General features: G+C 43.7%; 1 protein-coding gene across 1 annotated transcript in view; it reads left to right on the forward strand.

The window, feature by feature from the left end:
• The window catches only part of lyst (lysosomal trafficking regulator), a 256,589-nt gene that overhangs the window by 196,576 nt on the left and 37,894 nt on the right, over positions 1-22,119 (forward strand). The window contains 10 exon segments of the mRNA XM_031799602.1: positions 5,793-5,869; positions 6,115-6,303; positions 9,735-9,880; positions 10,124-10,285; positions 10,420-10,475; positions 10,550-10,702; positions 13,576-13,820; positions 13,948-14,014; positions 14,128-14,284; positions 17,175-17,315. Of these exon segments, the coding sequence (XP_031655462.1) occupies positions 5,793-5,869; positions 6,115-6,303; positions 9,735-9,880; positions 10,124-10,285; positions 10,420-10,475; positions 10,550-10,702; positions 13,576-13,820; positions 13,948-14,014; positions 14,128-14,284; positions 17,175-17,315 (1,393 nt within the window).

Genomic DNA, 22,119 nt, shown 5'->3' on the forward strand with positions numbered 1-22,119 from the left:
TGACGAGATCCTAAGGCCCATTGTCGTGCCCTTCATCCTCTCCCATCACCTCATGTTTCATCATGATAATCCAGGTCGCAATTGTAAATGAGAACTTGTTCTCAACTTGCCTACCTGGTTAAATAAAGGTAAAATAAATGAATAAATAAATAATGCACAATGTCACAAGGATCTGAACACAATTCCTGGAAGCTGAAAATGTCCCAGTTCTTCCATGGCCTGCGTACTCACCAGACATGTCACCCATTGAGCATGTTTGGGATGCTCTGGATCGTCGTGTTCCAGTTCCCACAAATATCCAGCAGTTTCACACAGCCAATGAAGAGGAGTGGGACAACATTCCACAGGCCACAATCAACAGCCTGATCAACTCTATGAGAAGGAGATGTGTCGCGCTGCATGAGGATCTGGTCACACCAGATACTGACTGGTGAACTGTAACTCAGTCAAATGAAATAGTTGTGTTTATGTTCAACAGAACACCCCAGGCCACTCTAAAGAGAAAGTCTAGAAAGTCTCAAATTGGATAAAAAGTACATAGAAATTATAATGGATCTACACTGAGTTTACAAAACATTAGGAATGTCTTCCTAATATTGAGTTGGGTTAGGGTTCAACGGTTTCCTGTGTGTATCAAGAATGGATTAGGGTTCAACGGTTTCCTGTGTGTATCAAGAATGGATTAGGGTTCAACGGTTTCCTGTGTGTATCAAGAATGGATTAGGGTTCAACGGTTTCCTGTGTGTATCAAGAATGGATTAGGGTTCAACGGTTTCCTGTGTGTATCAAGAATGGATTAGGGTTCAACGGTTCCTGTGTGTATCAAGAATGGATTAGGGTTCAACAGTTTCCTGTGTGTATCAAGAATGGATTAGGGTTCAACAGTTTCCTGTGTGTATCAAGAATGGATTAGGGTTCAACAGTTTCCTGTGTGTATCAAGAATGGATTAGGGTTCAACAGTTTCCTGTGTGTATCAAGAATGGTCCACCACTCAAAGGACATCCAGCCAACTGGACACAACTGTGGGAAGCATTAGTCAACATGGGCCAGTATCCCTGTGGAACGCTCCAAAGAATTGAGGCTGTTCTGGGGGCGTTCCTCAGAACAGGTGTTCCTAATTTACCCTAACCCTATAACATATCTGACCTAACCCTATAACATCTCTGACCTAACCCTATAACATCTCTGACCTAACCCTATAACATCTCTGACCTTACCCTAACTCTATAACATATCTGACCTAACCCTATAACATCTCTGACCTAACCCTATAACATCTCTGACCTAACCCTATAACATCTCTGAACTTACCCTAACCCTATAACATCTCTGACCTTACCCTAACCCTATAACATCTCTGACCTTACCCTAACCCTATAACATCTCTGACCTTACCCTAACCCTATAACATCTCTGACTTTACCCTAACCCTATAACATCTCTGACTTTACCCTAACCCTATAACATCTCTGACCTTACCCTAACCCTATAACATCTCTGACCTTACCCTAACCCTATAACATCTCTGACCTTACCCTAACCCTATAACATCTCTGACCTTACCCTATAACATCTCTGACCTAACCCTATAACATCTCTGACCTTACCCTATAACATCTCGGACCTAACCCTATAACATCTCTGACCTTACCCTGTAACATCTCTGACCTTACCCTATAACATCTCTGACCTAACCCTATAACATCTCTGACCTAACCCTATAACATCTCTGACCTAACCCTATAACATCTCTGACCTTACCCTAACCCTATAACATCTCTGACCTAACCCTATAACATCTCTGACCTTACCCTAACCCTATAACATCTCTGACCTTGACCTAACCCTATAACATCTCTGAGCTTACCCATAACCCTATAACATCTCTGACCTTACCCTAACCCTATAACATCTCTGACCTTACCCTAACCCTATAACATCTCTGACCTTACCCTAACCCTATAACATCTCTGACCTTACCCTAACCCTATAACATCTCTGACCTTACCCTAACCCTATAACATCTCTGACCTTACCCTAACCCTATAACATCTCTGACCTTACCCTAACCCTATAACATCTCTGACCTTACCCTAACCCTATAACATCTCTGACCTAACCCTATAACATCTCTGACCTAACCCTATAACATCTCTGACCTTACCCTATAACATCTCTGACCTTACCCTATAACATCTCTGACCTTGACCTAACCCTATAACATCTCTGACCTTACCCTAACCCTATAACATCTCTGACCTTACCCTAACCCTATAACATCTCTGACCTTACCCTAACCCTATAACATCTCTGACCTTACCCTAACCCTATAACATCTCTGACTTTACCCTATCCCTATAACATCTCTGACCTTACCCTAACCCTATAACATCTCTGACCTTACCCTAACCCTATAACATCTCTGACCTTACCCTAACCCTATAACATCTCTGACCTTACCCTAACCCTATAACATCTCTGACCTTACCCTAACCCTATAACATATCTGACCTTACCCTAACCATATAACATCTCTGACCTTACCCTAACCATATAACATCTCTGACCTTACCCTAACCCTATAACATCTCTGACCTAACCCTATAACATCTCTGACCTAACCCTATAACATCTCTGACCTTGACCTAACCCTATAACATCTCTGACCTTGACCTAACCCTATAACATCTCTGACCTTGACCTAACCCTATAACATCTCTGACCTTGACCTAACCCTATAACATCTCTGACCTAACCCTATAACATCTCTGACCTAACCCTATAACATCTCTGACCTAACCCTATAACATCTCTGACCTAACCCTATAACATCTCTGACCTAACCCTATACCATCTCTGACCTTGACCTAACCCTATAACATCTCTGACCTTGACCTAACCCTATAACATCTCTGACCTTACCCTAACCCTATAACATCTCTGACCTTACCCTAACCCTATAACATCTCTGACCTTACCCTAACCCTATAACATCTCTGACCTTACCCTAACCCTATAACATCTCTGACCTTACCCTAACCCTATAACATCTCTGACCTTACCCTAACCCTATAACATCTCTGACCTTACCCTAACCCTATAACATCTCTGACCTAACCCTATAACATCTCTGACCTAACCCTATAACATCTCTGACCTAACCCTATAACATCTCTGACCTTGACCTAACCCTATAACATCTCTGACCTTGACCTAACCCTATAACATCTCTGACCTTGACCTAACCCTATAACATCTCTGACCTTACCCTAACCCTATAACATCTCTGACCTTACCCTAACCCTATAACATCTCTGACCTTACCCTAACCCTATAACATCTCTGACCTTACCCTAACCCTATAACATCTCTGACCTTACCCTAACCCTATAACATCTCTGACCTTACCCTAACCCTATAACATCTCTGACCTTACCCTAACCCTATAACATCTCTGACCTTACCCTAACCCTATAACATCTCTGACCTTACCCTAACCCTATAACATCTCTGACCTTACCCTATCCCTATAACATCTCTGACTTTACCCTATCCCTATAACATCTCTGACTTTACCCTATCCCTATAACATCTCTGACTTTACCCTAACCCTATAACATCTCTGACCTAACCCTATAACATCTCTGACCTAACCCTATAACATCTCTGACCTTGACCTAACCCTATAACATCTCTGACCTTGACCTAACCCTATAACATCTCTGACCTTACCCTAACCCTATAACATCTCTGACCTTACACTAACCCTATAACATCTCTGACCTTACCCTAACCCTATAACATCTCTGACCTTACCCTAACCCTATAACATCTCTGACCTTACCCTAACCCTATAACATCTCTGCTACCTATAACCTCTGACTACCCTAACCTATAACATCTCTGACCTTACCCTAACCCTATAACATCTCTGACCTTACCCTAACCATATAACATCTCTGACCTTACCCTAACCATATAACATCTCTAACCCTATAACATCTCTGACCTAACCCTATAACATCTCTGACCTAACCCTATAACATCTCTGACCTTGACCTAACCCTATAACATCTCTGACCTTGACCTAACCCTATAACATCTCTGACCTTGACCTAACCCTATAACATCTCTGACCTTGACCTAACCCTATAACATCTCTGACCTAACCCTATAACATCTCTGACCTAACCCTATAACATCTCTGACCTAACCCTATAACATCTCTGACCTAACCCTATAACATCTCTGACCTAACCCTATAACATCTCTGACCTAACCCTATAACATCTCTGACCTAACCCTATACCATCTCTGACCTTGACCTAACCCTATAACATCTCTGACCTTGACCTAACCCTATAACATCTCTGACCTTACCCTAACCCTATAACATCTCTGACCTTACCCTAACCCTATAACATCTCTGACCTTACCCTAACCCTATAACATCTCTGACCTTACCCTAACCCTATAACATCTCTGACCTTACCCTAACCCTATAACATCTCTGACCTTACCCTAACCCTATAACATCTCTGACCTTACCCTAACCCTATAACATCTCTGACCTAACCCTATAACATCTCTGACCTAACCCTATAACATCTCTGACCTAACCCTATAACATCTCTGACCTTGACCTAACCCTATAACATCTCTGACCTTGACCTAACCCTATAACATCTCTGACCTTGACCTAACCCTATAACATCTCTGACCTTACCCTAACCCTATAACATCTCTGACCTTACCCTAACCCTATAACATCTCTGACCTACCCTAACCCTATAACATCTCTGACCTTACCCTAACCCTATAACATCTCTGACCTTACCCTAACCCTATAACATCTGACCTTACCCTAACCCTATAACATCTCTGACCTACCCTAACCCTATAACATCTCTGACCTTACCCTAACCTATAACATCTCTGACCTTACCCTAACCCTATAACATCTCTGACCTTACCCTAATCCCTATAACATCTCTGACTTTACCCTATCCCTATAACATCTCTGACTTTACCCTATCCCTATAACATCTCTGACTTTACCCTAACCCTATAACATCTCTGACCTAACCCTATAACATCTCTGACCTAACCCTATAACATCTCTGACCTTGACCTAACCCTATAACATCTCTGACCTTGACCTAACCCTATAACATCTCTGACCTTACCCTAACCCTATAACATCTCTGACCTTACACTAACCCTATAACATCTCTGACCTTACCCTAACCCTATAACATCTCTGACCTTACCCTATAACATCTCTGACCTAACCCTATAACATCTCTGACCTTGACCTAACCCTATAACATCTCTGACCTTACCCTAACCCTATAACATCTCTGACCTTACCCTAACCCTATAACATCTCTGACCTTACCCTAACCCTATAACATCTCTGACCTTACCCTAACCCTATAACATCTCTGACCTTACCCTAACCCTATAACATCTCTGACCTTGCCCTAACCCTATAACATCTCTGACCTTACCCTAACCCTATAACATCTCTGACCTTACCCTAACCCTATAACATCTCTGACCTTACCCTAACCCTATAACATCTCTGATCTTACCCTAACCCTATAACATCTCTGACCTTACCCTAACCCTATAACATCTCTGACTTTACCCTAACCCTATAACATCTCAGACCTTACCCTAACCCTATAACATCTGACCTTACCCTAACCCTATAACATCTCTGACCTTACCCTACTCATTCATGTCCTGTTTCATCACAGTCTCATTCATGTCCTGTTTCATCTCACAGGAGCAGCTGAAATACGAGGCGGACGAGAAGAGCAGTAAACTGGCCTGGGAGAAGAAAATTTCCAACACACAGAAAAGGTGAAGCATGATTGGTTCATTAGACTCCAGAGCCATGTCTTACCACCAGTCAAATCCTTACTTTCCCCATACTTATTCCCTCCATTTCTCTCAAAGCTCATTGGAGGAGGAGGTCAGAGGTAGGGACATAGGAATAGATCCTCAGCTCCGATGTACTTTGAGAGGAATTCAGAAACCAAGAACAGAGGCAAGGATTCTAACTGCCAATGTTTTAGACCAATGTATTGTCTCTCTCCTTTCTCCAGTCTGATCCAGCGTCTGGATGGCAAGTCCAAGGACATCTCTAAGATCGCAGCCGACATCACCCAGAATGTGTCTCTGAGACAGGGTATGGAGAGGAAGAAGGTGATCCAGCACATCAGAGGACTCTACAAGATAGACCTCAGCGCCTCAAGACACTGGCAGGAACTGGTGCAGCAACTCACACACGACCGGTGAGTACTGGGGGAGGGGGGGGGGGTTACACTGAACAACTCACACAGGACTGGGGAGGGGGGGTTACACTGAACAACTCACACAGGACTGGTGAGTACTGGGGAGGAGGGGGGTTACACTGAACAACTCACGCAGGACTGGTGAGTACTGGGGAGGGGGGGTTACACTGAACAACTCACGCAGGACTGGTGAGTACTGGGGAGGGGGGGTTACACTGAACAACTCACGCAGGACTGGTGAGTACTGGGGAGGGGGGGTTACACTGAACAACTCACGCAGGACTGGTGAGTACTGGGGAGGGGGGGTTACACTGAACAACTCACGCAGGACTGGTGAGTACTGGGGAGGGGGGGGTTACACTGAACAACTCACAAAGGACTGGTGAGTACTGGGGAGGGGGGGTTACACTGAACAACTCACACAGGACTGGTGAGTACTGGGGAGGGGGGGGTTACACTGAACAACTCACACAGGACTGGTGAGTACTGGGGAGGGGGGGGGTTACACTGAACAACTCACGCAGGACTGGTGAGTACTGGGGAGGGGGGGTTACACTGAACAACTCACACAGGACTGGTGAGTACTGGGAGTCTCCTACATAGAGTTAAACACAGCAATATCCCTTATTCCCCTTTGATGCAGAATAGGGAAGATTAAGAACCACAATTCTTCCTATCTGGCTCGGAAGACCATAAAAAAATGACTATCATGTAACAATATGCTATGAATGACTTGTTTACGGTTCTAATAATGTTGGTAACCAGTTTATAATGTTGGGAACCAGTTTATAATGTTGGTAACAGTTTATAATGTTGGGAACCAGTTTATAATGTTGGGAACCAGTTTATAATGTTGGGAACCAGTTTATAATGTTGGGAACCAGTTTATAATGTTGGGAACCAGTTTATAATGTTGGGAACCAGTTTATAATGTTGGTAACTGGTTTATAATGTTGGTAACCAGTTTATAATGTTGGTAACCAGTTTATAATGTTGGTAACCAGTTTATAATGTTGGTAACCAGTTTATAATGTTGGTAACCAGTTTATAATGTTGGGAACCACTTTATAATAGAATGACTTGTTGCTAATGTTCAGGGAAGCTAGAAATCATTATACACAGGCAGTTAGAAAAGCTAAGGCTAGCTTTTTCAAGCAGAAATTTGCTTCCTGCAACACTAACTCAAAAAAGTTCTGGGACACTGTAAAGTCCATGGAGAATAAGAACACCTCCTCCCAGCTGCCCACTGCACTGAAGATAGGAAACACTGTCACCACTGATAAATCCACCATAATTGAGAATTTCAATAAGCATTTTTCTACGGCTGGCCATGCTTTCCACCTGGCTACTCCTACCCCGGACAACAGCACTGCACCCCCAACAGCAACTCGCCCAAGCCTTCCCCATTTCTCCTTCTCCCAAATCCATTCAGCTGATGTTCTGAAAGAGCTGCAAAATCTGGACCCCTACAAATCAGCCGGGCTAGACAATCTGGACCCTTTCTTTCTAAAATTATCTGCCGAAATTGTTGCCACCCCTATTACTAGCCTGTTCAACCTCTCTTTCGTGTCGTCTGAGATTCCCAAAGATTGGAAAGCAGCTGCGGTCATCCCCCTCTTCAAAGGGGGGGACACTCTTGACCCAAACTGCTACAGACCTATATCTATCCTACCGTGCCTTTCTAAGGTCTTCGAAAGCCAAGTCAACAAACAGATTACCGACCATTTCGAATCTCACCATACCTTCTCTGCTATGCAATCTGGTTTCAGAGCTGGTCATGGGTGCACCTCAGCCACGCTCAAGGTCCTAAACGATATCTTAACCGCCATTGATAAGAAACATTACTGTGCAGCCGTATTCATTGATCTGGCCAAGGCTTTCGACTCTGTCAATCACCATATCCTCATCGGCAGACTCGACAGCCTTGGTTTCTCAAATGATTGCCTCGCCTGGTTCACCAACTACTTCTCTGATAGAGTTCAGTGTGTCAAATCGGAGGGTCTGCTGTCCGGACCTCTGGCAGTCTCTATGGGGGTGCCACAGGGTTCAATTCTTGGACCGACTCTCTTCTCTGTATACATCAATGAGGTCGCTCTTGCTGCTGGTGAGTCCCTGATCCACCTCTACGCAGACGACACCATTCTGTATACTTCCGGCCCTTCTTTGGACACTGTGTTAACAACCCTCCAGGCAAGCTTCAATGCCATACAACTCTCCTTCCGTGGCCTCCAATTGCTCTTAAATAAAAGTAAAACTAAATGCATGCTCTTCAACCGATCGCTACCTGCACCTACCCGCCTGTCCAACATCACTACTCTGGACGGCTCTGACTTAGAATACGTGGACAACTACAAATACTTAGGTGTCTGGTTAGACTGTAAACTCTCCTTCCAGACCCATATCAAACATCTCCAATCCAAAGTTAAATCTAGAATTGGCTTCCTATTTCGCAACAAAGCATCCTTCACTCATGCTGCCAAACATACCCTTGTAAAACTGACCATCCTACCAATCCTCGACTTTGGCGATGTCATTTACAAAATAGCCTCCAATACCCTACTCAACAAATTGGATGCAGTCTATCACAGTGCAATCCGTTTTATCACCAAAGCCCCATATACTACCCACCATTGCGACCTGTACGCTCTCGTTGGCTGGCCCTCGCTTCATACTCGTCGCCAAACCCACTGGCTCCATGTCATCTACAAGACCCTGCTAGGTAAAGTCCCCCCTTATCTCAGCTCGCTGGTCACCATAGCATCTCCCACCTGTAGCACACGCTCCAGCAGGTATATCTCTCTAGTCACCCCCAAAACCAATTCTTTCTTTGGCCGCCTCTCCTTCCAGTTCTCTGCTGCCAATGACTGGAACGAACTACAAAAATCTCTGAAACTGGAAACACTTATCTCCCTCACTAGCTTTAAGCACCAACTGTCAGAGCAGCTCACAGATTACTGCACCTGTACATAGCCCACCTATAATTTAGCCCAAACAACTACCTCTTTCCCAACTGTATTTAATTTTAATTTATTTATTTATTTTGCTCCTTTGCACCCCATTATTTTTTTTATTTCTACTTTGCACATTCTTCCATTGCAAAACTACCATTCCAGTATTTTACTTGCTATATTGTATTTACTTTGCCATCATGGCCTTTTTTGCCTTTACCTCCCTTCTCACCTCATTTGCTCACATTGTATATAGACTTGTTTATACTGCATTATTTACTGTATGTTTGTTTTTACTCCATGTGTAACTCTGTGTCGTTTTATCTGTCGAACTGCTTTGCTTTATCTTGGCCAGGTCGCAATTGTAAATGAGAACTTGTTCTCAACTTGCCTACCTGGTTAAATAAAGGTGTTCTCAACTAGCCTACCTGGTTAAATAAAGGTAAAATAAATAAATAAAATGCTATTTCCTGTGTATTTCAGTGCTGTGTGGTATGACCAGACGTCGTACCCGACCTCCTGGCAGCTGGACCCTACAGAGGGACCCAACAGGGAGAGAAGACGGCTGCAGAGGTGTTACCTCACCATCCCCAACAAGTACCTGCTCAAAGACCGACGCAAGCCAGACGGTACTGTGACCATAACCCATAACCCCCCACCCCTAATCTGCCTGATCCCGTCTGCCTGATCCCGTCTGCCTGATCCCGTCTGCCTGATCCCGTCTGCCTGTCTGACTGACCATGTCTGTCTGTCTATCTGCCTGTCTGACCCTGCCTGTCTGACCCTGCCTGTCTGACCCTGCCTGTCTGACCCTGCCTGTCTGACCCTGTCTGTCTGTCTGTCTGACCCTCTCTGTCTGTCTGACCTTTCAGACCCAGCAGCGCGGGCTCCACTGTCCTTCCTGTTTGAGGATAAGACCCACTCCTCCTTCTCCTCCACGGTGAAAGACAAGGCCACCAGCGAACCAATCAGATTCACCAGACGCTGCATCAGTGTTGCTCCCTCTAGAGAGACCTCTGGGGAGCTGCTGCTGGGTAAGGGACCACACACACACCACCTCCTAGCTTTATTGTCCAGTGAGTTCTGGACAAGGTCCCATTCAGGCTGCCTAAGGCTCTATTTCTGGTGTGTACTCTTACTCACACAGTGACCTTTTGACCCCTCACAGGGAAGTCTGGGATGTACTTTGTGGAGGATAACGCAGCTGACGCCCATGACAACCAGGTAACCCTCTCTCTACACCTGTACATTTAGAACAGAGATAGTGATGTTGTTGCTCACTGTGTGTGTTGTGACAGAGTGTCCACGGGGAGACGGAGGCAGCGTCATTCTCCTGGACCTATGAGGAGATTAAGGAGGTCCATAAGAGGTGGTGGCAGCTCAGAGACAACGCTGTAGAGATCTTCCTCACCAACGGACGGACTCTCCTGCTGGCCTTCCACACCACCAAGGTAGGGTAGACTAAAGAGCACATGGTCTTCTGCTAGCTAGCCTTCCACACCACCAAGGTAGGGTAGACTAAAGAGCACATGGTCTCCTGCTAGCCTTCCACAACACCAAGGTAGGGTAGACTAAAGAGCACATGGTCTCCTGCTAGCCTTCCACACCAGGGTTGATAGTTCAGCATCTCCCCATCTTTTGTAGATGTGTCTTTGTTCTTTATTTCTACTGAACACAAATATATAAACGCAACATGTAAAGTGTTGGTCTCATGTTTCATGAGTTGGAATAAAAGATCCCAGAAATGTTCCATATGTACAAAAAGCTTGTTTCTCTAAAATGTTGTTCACAAATGTGTTTACATCCCTGTTAGTGAGCATTTCTCCTTCACCAAGATAATCCACCAGCCTGACAGGTGTGGCATATCAAGAAGCTGATTAAACAGCATGATCATTACACAGGTGCATCTTGTGCTGGGGACAATAAAAGGCCACTCTAAAATGTGCAATTTTGTCACAAACAATACCACAGATGTCTCAAGTTTTGAGGGAGAATACAATTGGCATGCTGACCACAGGAATGTCCATCAGAGATGTTGCCAGATAATGTCATGTTCATTTCTCTACCATAAGCCCGCCTCCGTCCTTTTAGAGAATTTGGCAATACGTCAAACCGGCTTCACAACCGCGTGTATGAAGTCGATTTGCTGACGTCAATGTTGTGAACAGAGTGCCCTGTGGTGGTGGTGGGGTTATGGTATGGGCAGGCATAGCTACGGACAATGAACACAATTGCATTTTACCGATGGCGATTTAAATGCATAAAAATACCGTGATGAGATCCTGAGGCCCTTTTTTTAATGGTTTCTGTACAACAGATGTACAGTTGAAGTCAGAAGTTTACATACACGTACGTTGGAGTCATTAAAACTAGTTTACATACACGTATGTTGGAGTCATTAAAACTAGTTTACATCCACTGATGTTGGAGTCATTAAAACTAGTTTACATCCACTGATGTTGGAGTCATTAAAACTAGTTTACATCCACTGATGTTGGAGTCATTAAAACTTGTTTTTCAACCACTCCACACATTTCTTGTTAACAAACTATAGTTTTGGCAAGTCGGTTAGGACATCTACTTTGTGCATGACACAAGTCATTTTTCCAACAATTGTTTACAGACAGATTATTTCACTTATAGTTCGCTGTATCACAATTCCAGTGCGTCAGAAGTTTACATAAACTAAGTTGACTGTGCCTTTAAACAGCTTGGAAAATTCCATAAAATGATGTCATGGCTTTAGAAGCTTATAATAGGCTAATTAATATCATTTGAGTCAATTGGAGGTGTACCTGTGGATGTATTTCAAGGCCTACCTTCAAACTCAGTGCCTCTTTACTTGACATCATGGGAAAATCAAAAAAATCAGCTAAGACCTCAGAAACAAAATGCAGACCTCCACGATCATCCTTGGGAGCAATTTCCAAACGCCTGAAGGTACCACGTTCATCTGTACAAACAATAGTACGCAAGTATAAACACCATGGGACCACGCAGCCGTCATACCGCTCAGGAAGGAGACGCGTTCTGTCTCCTAGAGATGAACGTACTTTGGTGCGAAAAGTGCAAATCAATCCCAGAACAACAGCAAAGGACCTTGTGAAGATGCTGGAGAAAACCGGTACTAAAGTATCTAGTATATCCACAGTAAAAATGAGTCCTATATCAACAACCTGAAAGGCTGCACAGCAAGGAAGAAGCCACTGCTCCAAAACCGCCATAAAAAAGACAGACTATGGTTTGCAACTGCACATGGGGACAAAGATCGTACTTTTTGGACAAATATCATCTGGTCTGATGAAACAAAAATAGAACTGTTTGGCCATAATGACCATCGTTATGTTTGGAGGAAAAAGGGGGAGGCTTGCAAGCCGAAGAACACCATCCCAACCGTAAAGCACGGGGGTGGCAGCATGATGTTGTGGGGGTGCTTTGCTGCAGGAGAGACTGGTGCACTTCACAAAATAGATGGCATCATGAGGGAGGAAAAGTATGTGGATATATTGAGGCAACATCTCAAGACATCAGTCAGGAAGTTAAAGCTTGGTCGCAAATGGGTTTTCCAAATGGATAATACTTCCAAAGTTGTGTCAAAATGGCTTAAGGACAACAAAGTCGAGGTATTGGAGTGGCCATCACAAAGCCCTGACTTCAATCCTATAGAATATGTGTGGCCAGATCTTAAAAAGCCTGTGTGAGCAAGGAGGCCTACAAACCTGACTCAGTTACACCAGCTTGTGGAAGGCTACCCAAAACGTTTGACCCAAGTTAGACAATTTAAAGGCAATGCTACCAAATACTAATTGAGTGTATGTAAACTTATGAGAAACTTATGGGAATTTGATGAAAGAAATAAAAGCTGAAATAAATCATTCTCTCTACTATTATTCTGACATTTCACATTCTTAAAATTAAGTGGTGATCCTAACTGACCTAAGACAGGGCATTTTTACCAGGATTAAATGTCAGGAATTGTGAAAAACTGAGTTTAAATGTATTTGGTAAAGGTGAATGTCAACTTCCAACTTTAACTGTATTCCCAGTCATGTTCTAATCCATAAATAAATCCATGAATTTATTTAATTTTATGGATTTCTTTATGAAATGTAACTCGGTAAATTTAATTAAATTGTTGCATGTTGCATTTATGTTTCTGTTCAGGATGTAATATCCTGGCTAGCATTTTGTAGCATGTAGCAATGCTAGTGGAAAGTGATTGTATCAGCTAGCATAACCTAACACAATACTGAGCTGCAGCTAGCTAAAAAGTGATGGCTTAAGTATTTCACATGCAATAAAACTAGATTTTACATTTCCGTAGTTCCGTGATGACGTGTACCACAACATCCTGACCTCCGACCTCCCCAACCTCCTGGAGTATGGTAACATCACGGCGTTAACACACCTGTGGGGCTCGGGGCAGATCAGTAACTTTGAGTACTTGACGCACCTCAACAAACACTCTGGACGGAGCTTCAACGACCTGATGCAGTACCCTGTCTTCCCCTTCATACTGAGGGACTACATCTCAGAGACACTGGACCTGGGGGACAGCTCCATCTACAGGTCAGTTGTAGTACTAACACGGTTAGCTAAGGGTCAGTGTTATAACGAACCAACGTGTTAATTGGACCAAAGAAAAACAGAACAGGAAGTTTGACCTTTTCATTCTCTCTTTTTGCACTGTTTTCAGGAACCTGAACAAGCCCATAGCAGTCCAGTCTAAAGAGAAGGAGGATCGCTATGTGGACAATTATAAGGTAAACCGCTCAATGCAGCCTTACTGTGTTACTGCTTCTCTTGGATACAAGGTCAGTTTTTCAAATGTATTCATTACACACATCGCATAAACTGAAGTTTCTACCTCTTCCAGTATCTAGAGGAGGAGTATCGTAAGGGAGCGCATGATGACGACCCCATGCCTCCTGTCCAGCCGTACCATTACGGATCTCACTACTCCAACTCTGGCACTGTACTACACTTCCTGGTTCGCATGCCTCCATTCACCAAGATGTTCCTGGCCTACCAGGGTAAGACACCCACACAGATGTGTACATCTAATGTAGCTTTCTTCTTTTAGGAATAGCTATTTTCATTCAGCAGCATATAAAAGATCACTGCCATCTGTATTGTGTTATTAGCATGAGGCTGGTCACTGCCATCTGTATTGTGTTATTAGCATGAGGCTGATCACTGCCATCTGTATTGTGTTATTAGCATGAGGCTGATCACTGCCATCTGTATTGTGTTATTAGCATGAGGCTGATCACTGCCATCTGTATTGTGTTATGATCCTGAGGCTGATCACTGCCATCTGTGTTGTGTTATTAGCATGATCCTGAGGCTGATCACTGCCATCTGTATTGTGTTATTAGCATGATCCTGAGGCTGATCACTGCCATCTGTATTGTGTTATTAGCATGAGGCTGATCACTGCCATCTGTATTGTGTTATTCTCATGAGGCTGATCACAGCCATCTGTATTGTGTTATTCTCATGAGGCTGATCACAGCCATCTGTATTGTGTTATTAGCATGAGGCTGATCACTGCCATCTGTATTGTGTTATTAGCATGAGGCTGATCACTGCCATCTGTATTGTGTTATTAGCATGAGGCTGATCACTGCCATCTGTATTGTGTTATTAGCATGAGGCTGATCACTGCCATCTGTATTGTGTTATTAGCATGATCGCGAGGCTGATCACTGCCAGCTGTATTGTGTTATTGGCATGAGGCTGATCACTGCCATCTGTATTGTGTTATTAGCATGAGGCTGATCACTGCCATCTGTGTTGTGTTATTAGCATGATCCTGAGGCTGATCACCGCCATCTGTATTGTGTTATGATCCTGAGGCTGATCACTGCCATCTGTATTGTGTTATTAGCATGATCCTGAGGCTGATCACTGCCATCTGTATTGTGTTATTAGCATGATGCTGATCACTGCCATCTGTATTGTGTTATTAGCATGATCCTGAGGCTGATCACTGCCATCTGTATTGTGTTATTAGCATGATCCTGAGGATGATCACTTCCATCTGTATTGTGTTATTAGCATGATCCTGAGGCTGATCACTGCCATCTGTATTGTGTTATTAGCATGAGGCTGATCACTGCCATCTGTATTGTGTTATTATCATGAGGCTGATCACTGCCATCTGTATTGTGTTATTAGCATGAGGCTGATCACTGCCATCTGTATTGTGTTATTAGCATGAGGCTGATCACTGCCATCTGTATTGTGTTATTAGCATGAGGCTGATCACTGCCATCTGTATTGTGTTATTAGCATGATCGTGAGGCTGATCACTGCCAGCTGTATTGTGTTATTGGCATGAGGCTGATCACTGCCATCTGTATTGTGTTATTAGCATGAGGCTGATCACTGCCATCTGTGTTGTTATTAGCATGATCCTGAGGCTGATCACTGCCGTCTGTATTGTGTTATGATCCTGAGGCTGATCACTGCCATCTGTATTGTGTTATTAGCATGATCCTGAGGCTGATCACTGCCATCTGTATTGTGTTATTAGCATGAGCCTGAGGCTGATCACTGCCATCTGTATTGTGTTATTAGCATGATGCTGATCACTGCCATCTGTATTGTGTTATTAGCATGATGCTGATCACTGCCATCTGTATTGTGTTATTAGCATGATCCTGAGGCTGATCACTGCCATCTGTATTGTGTTATTAGCATGATCCTGAGGCTGATCACTGCCATCCTTATTGTGTTATTAGCATGATCCTGAGGCTGATCACACGCCATCTGTATTGTGTTATTAGCATGATCCTGAGGCTGATCACTGCCATCTGTATTGTGTTATTAGCATGATCCTGAGGCTGATCACTGCCATCCTTATTGTGTTATTAGCATGATCCTGAGGCTGATCACTGCCATCTGTGTTGTGTTATTAGCATGACCCTGAGGCTGATCACTGCCATCTGTATTGTGTTATTAGCATGAGGCTGATCACTGCCATCTGTATTGTGTTATGATCCTGAGGCTGATCACTTCCATCTGTATTGTGTTATTAGCATGATCCTGAGGCTGATCACTGCCATCTGTATTGTGTTATTAGCATGAGGCTGATCACGGCCATCTGTATTGTGTTATTAGCATGAGGCTGATCACTGCCATCTGTGTTGTGTTATTAGCATGATCCTGAGGCTGATCACTGCCATCTGTATTGTGTTATTAGCATGATCCTGAGGCTGATCACTGCCATCTGTATTGTGTTATTAGCATGATCCTGAGGCTGATCACTGCCATCTGTATTGTGTTATGATCCTGAGGCTGATCACTGCCATCTGTATTATGTTATTAGCATGATCCTGAGGCTGATCACTGCCTTCTGTATTGTGTTATTAGCATGATCCTGAGGCTGATCACTGCCATCCTTATTGTGTTATTAGCATGATCCTGAGGCTGATCACTGCCATCTGTATTGTGTTATTAGCATGAGGCTGATCACTGCCATCTGTGTTGTGTTATTAGCATGATCCTGAGGCTGTTGTAGCGCCGTGTTCTGAGAACAACGTCCTGATCTAACTAAGACTGATCTGATCCAATGGCTGGCATGCATCAAAGGCTTCCTCTGATAGGCTTTCTCTCCCCCTTTTCACACTCAAACTTCTCTCTATCCCTCTGACTCCCCCCTCTTCTCCTCTGCCATTTATCTTCCTCTCAACCTCTCGTCCTGCTCCTCTCTTCCTCTGCTCTTGTCTTTCTAATGCTCTTCCTCCGAAGCCTCTCATCTTCGTTGATAGAAGTGTAATTGAATTCAGAAGCGGTGGTTCACAAAGGCAATGAAAGGAAGCCTGCTCATTCACCAAGATAAAGACACTGTGTTGGTCCTGTATCATCCGAACACAGGTTTAATTAGTGTGTGTGTTTGTGTGTGTGTGTGTGTTGCAGACCAGAGCTTTGATATCCCTGACCGGACGTTCCACTCTATGAATACAACATGGCGTCTCTCCTCGTTCGAGAGCATGACTGACGTCAAGGAGCTAATACCAGAGTTCTTTTACCTCCCGGAGTTCCTGGTCAACAGAGAGGGTAGGAGAATAGACCACACACACAGACCTCTGTAACACAAAGAGTGCTTACCAGAGTTATATTACCTCTCAGAGTTCCTCGTCAACTGAGAGGAAAAGACTATATGATAATGGTGCCGGAGGGGATGGCTGCCATTTACGAGGTCCTAGCTATTTTGTTGTTTTTTTCCCCCACATTTTTTGTAACTTATTTTGTACATAATGTTGCTGCTACAGTCTCTAATGACTGAAAAGATCCTCTGGACATCAGAACAGCGATTACTCACGTCGAACTGGACAAATATTTTTCTTTAATGAGTCTGACCTTGAAAGATATACTCCTTTGTCGAGACAAGGCCCAAATCCCTGTCATCAGCGTGAAGAAAATACAGAGAAAAGGGTAGGGCGGGGTGTCTTGTAAGAATTTGCCGTCGAGTAGGTAGTTGGAATCATTGGAAAACAAACTGTACGATCTACAATTAAGACTATTCTACCAACGGGGGCATTCAAATCTGTAATATCTTATGTTTCACCGAGACGTGGCTTAACGACGACACAGATAATATAGATCTGGCTGGCTTCTCAGTACAGAGCAGCTACGTCAGTCAGGGGCGGGGGTGTGTCTTTGTCAATAACACAGGGTGTGTCTTTGTCAATAACACAGGGTGTGTCTTTGTCAATAACACAGGGTGTGTCTTTGTCAATAACACAGGGTGTGTCTTTGTCAATAACACAGGGTGTGTCTTTGTCAATAACACAGGGTGTGTCTTTTGTCAATAACACAGGGTGTGTCTTTGTCAATAACACAGGGTGTGTCTTTGTCAATAACACAGGGTGTGTCTTTGTCAATAACACAGGGTGTGTCTTTGTCAATAACACAGGGTGTGTCTTTGTCAATAACACAGGGTGTGTCTTTGTCAATAACACAGGGTGTGTCTTTGTCAATAACACAGGGTGTGTCTTTGTCAATAACACAGGGTGTGTCTTTGTCAATAACACAGGGTGTGTCTTTGTCAATAACACAGGGTGTGTCTTTGTCAATGTCTAATATTAAAGAAGTATTGCAGTTCTGTTCGCCTGAGGTAGAATACCTCATGATAAGCTGTAGACCACAATAATAATATATAATGAAATAATATAGAGCTGGCTGGCTTCTCCGTGCATCGGCAGGACAGAGCAGCTACGTCTGGTAAGACGAGGGAGGGGTGTATGTGTATTTGTCAATAACAGCTGGTGCGCGATGTCTAATATTAAAGAAGTCTCAAGGTATTGCCCGCCAGTAGACCACACTATCTACCGAGAGGAGTTCTCATCTATATTATTCGTAGCCGTCTATTTACCACCACAAACCGATGCTGGCGCTAAGCTTCCACCCAATGAGCTGTGTAAGGTCATAACCAAACAAGAAAATGATCATCCAGAAGCGGTGCTCCTAGTGGCCGGGGACTTAATTGCAGGGAAACTTAAATCAGTTTTACCTCATTTCTACCAGCATGTCACATGTGGAACCAGAGGGAAACAACTCTAGACCTCCTTTACTCCACACAGAGACGCATAAAGCTCTCCCTCATTTGGCAAATCTGACCATAATTCTATCCTCCTGATTCCTGCATACAAGCAAAACCTAAAGCAGGAAGTACCAGTGACTCGCTCAATACGGAAGTGGTCAGATGACGCGGATGCTAACCTACAGGACTGTTTTGCTAGCACAGACTGGAATCTGTTCCGGGATTCTTCCAATGGCATTGGGGAGAGACCAGTCACCAGCTTCATCAATAAATGACAATAATAAATTGACAATGTATTTCCCACAGTGACTGTACGTACATATCCCAACCAGAAGCCATGGATTACAGGCAACATCTGCACCGAGCTAAAGGCTAAAGCTGCCGCTTTCAAGGAGTGGGACAATAATCTGGATGCTTATAGGAAATCCTGCTATGCCCACAGATTAACCATCGAACAGGAAAAACGTTGATACAGGAATAAGATTTATTCATACTACACAGGCTCTGACGCTTGTTGGATGTGGCAGGGCTTGCAAACTATTACAGACTACAAAGAAAAACTCAGCCACAAGCTGCCCAGTGACGTGAGCCTACCAGACGAGCTTAATGCCACTGAAGCATGCATGAGAGCACCAGCTGTTCCGGACGACTGTGTGATCACGTCCGTAGCCAATGTGAGCAAGACCTTTAACTTCTTATGGGCAGGTAGCGTCCCACCTGGCCAAAGTGCAAAATACTAAATTCAAATATTTAACATTCTTGGAAATATGTGTTACACATCAAAATGAAACTTAACTTATTGTTAATCTAGCCGCTGTGTCAGATTTCAAAAAGGCTTTATGGCGAAAGCTCACCATGTGATTATCTGAGGACAGCGCCCCGCATAAAAACAAATTCAAATAATTTTTCAACCAGGCAGGTGCGACACAAAAGTCCAAAATTGCGATATAGTTAATTCCTTTGAAGATCTACTTCTGTTGGCACTCCAAAATGTCCCAGAAACATCACAAATGGTCATTTTGTTCGATAATGTCCTTTGTCCCAAAAATGTCCATTAATTTGGTGCGTTTGATTCCGAAATACACCAGTTTTAACTCGCCCAACATGCCTACATAGTATCTAATAAGTTACCTGTAAACTTGGTCCAAACATTTCAAACAACGCGCCTAATCCAACCTCAGGTACCCTAAAACGTAAATAATCAATCAAATTTAAGACCGAATAAACTTTCTACCGAATAAAAACAATGTGGAGCGCGCTCCTGTTCACCCGCATCAAAACAGTAGAGTCCACCTGGAGTGATACTTACAATGATTATGACTACTTCTTCATTTCTCAAAAGAAAAACATAGAACAATTTCTAAAGACTGTTGACATCTAGTGGAAGCCATAGGAACTGCAACCAGGCTCCTAATAATAAGGGTTTCCCATAAAAACCTATTGGAAAATCCTATGACCTCAATTTTTTTCTCCCCTGAATGTATTGTCCTCGGGGTTTCGCCTGCCATATCAGTTCTGTTATATTCATAGACATTTATTTTGACAGTTTTAGAAACTTTAGTGTTTTCTATCCAAATCTACCAATGATATGCATATCCTAGCTTCTGGGCCTGAGTAACAGGCAATTTACTTTGGGCACACTTTTTATCTGGATGTGTAAATACTGCCCCCTACCCAAGAGAGGTTAAACAGGTCCACATTGACAAAGCCGCGGGGCCAGACCGATTACCAAGACGTGTACGCAGAACATACCAACTGGCAAGTGTCTTAACCGACATTTTCAACCTCTCGCTGACCGAGTCTCTAATACCTACGTGTTTCAAACAGACCACCATAGTCCCTGTGCCCAAGAAAGTGAAGGTAACATGCTTAAATGTTTACCGACCCGTAGCACTCACGTTGGTAGACATGAAGTGCTTTGAAAGGCTGGTCATGGCTCACGTCAACTCCATCATGCCGGAAACCCTAGACCCAGTCCAATTCGCCCCAACAGATCCACAGATGATACAATCTCAATCAATCTCAATCACGCTCCACACTGAAGTCGAGGTACAAAAGGCTCCTTAACAGATTCTTCCCCAAAGCCATAAGACTGCTGAACAACGAATCAAAATGGCCACCCGGACCATTTACATTGACCCCACCCTCCCTTTGTTTTTACACTGCTGCTACTCGCGGCCTACAGGGAGGAGGTGAGGGCCCTCGGAGTGTGGTGTCAGGAAAATAACCTCACACTCAACGTCAACAAAACTAAGGAGATGATTGTGGACTTCAGGAAACAGCAGAGGGAACACCCCCTATCCACATCGATGGAACAGTAGTGGAGAGGGTAGTAAGTTTTAAGTTCCTCGGCGTACACATCACAGACAAACTGAATTGGTCCACCCACACAGACAGCATCGTGAAGAAGGCGCAGCAGCGCCTCTTCAACCTCAGGAGGCTGAAGAAATTCGGCTTGTCACCAAAAGCACTCACAAACTTCTACAGATGCACAATCGAGAGCATCCTGTCGGGCTGTATCACCGCCTGGTACGGCAACTGCTCCGCCCACAACCGTAAGGCTCTCCAGAGGGTAGTGAGGTCTGCACAACGCATCACCGGGGGGCAAACTACCTGCCCTCCAGGACACCTACACCACCCGATGTCACAGGAAGGCCATAAAGATCATCAAGGACAACAACCACCGAGCCACTGCCTGTTCACCCCGCTATCATCCAGAAGGCGAGGTCAGTACAGGTGCATCAAAGCTGGGACCGAGAGACTGAAAAACAGCTTCTATCTCAAGGCCATCAGACTGTTAAACAGCCACCACTAACATTGAGTGGCTGCTGCCAACACACTGACTCAACTCCAGCCACTTTAATAATGGGAATTGATGGGAAATTATGTAAAATATATCATTAGCCACTTTAAACAATGCTACCTAATATAATGTTTACATACCCTACATTATTCATCTCATATGTATATGTATATACTGTACTCTATCATCTTATGCATCTTTATGTAATACATGTATCACTAGCCACTTTAACTATGCCACTTTGTTTACATACTCATCTCATATGTATATACTGTACTCGATACAATCTACTGTATCTTGCCTATGCCGCTCTGTACCATCACTCATTCATATATCTTTATGTACATATTCTTTATCCCCTTACACTTGTGTCTATAAGGTAGTAGTTTTGGAATTGTTAGCTAGATTACTCATTGGTTATTACTGCATTGTCGGAACTAGAAGCACAAGCATTTCGCTACACTCGCATTAACGTCTGCTAACCATGTGTATGTGACAAAAAAAAATTGATTTAA

This window comes from Oncorhynchus kisutch, linkage group LG20, assembly GCF_002021735.2.
Source record: "Oncorhynchus kisutch isolate 150728-3 linkage group LG20, Okis_V2, whole genome shotgun sequence".
Taxonomy (NCBI): Eukaryota; Metazoa; Chordata; class Actinopteri; order Salmoniformes; family Salmonidae; genus Oncorhynchus; species Oncorhynchus kisutch.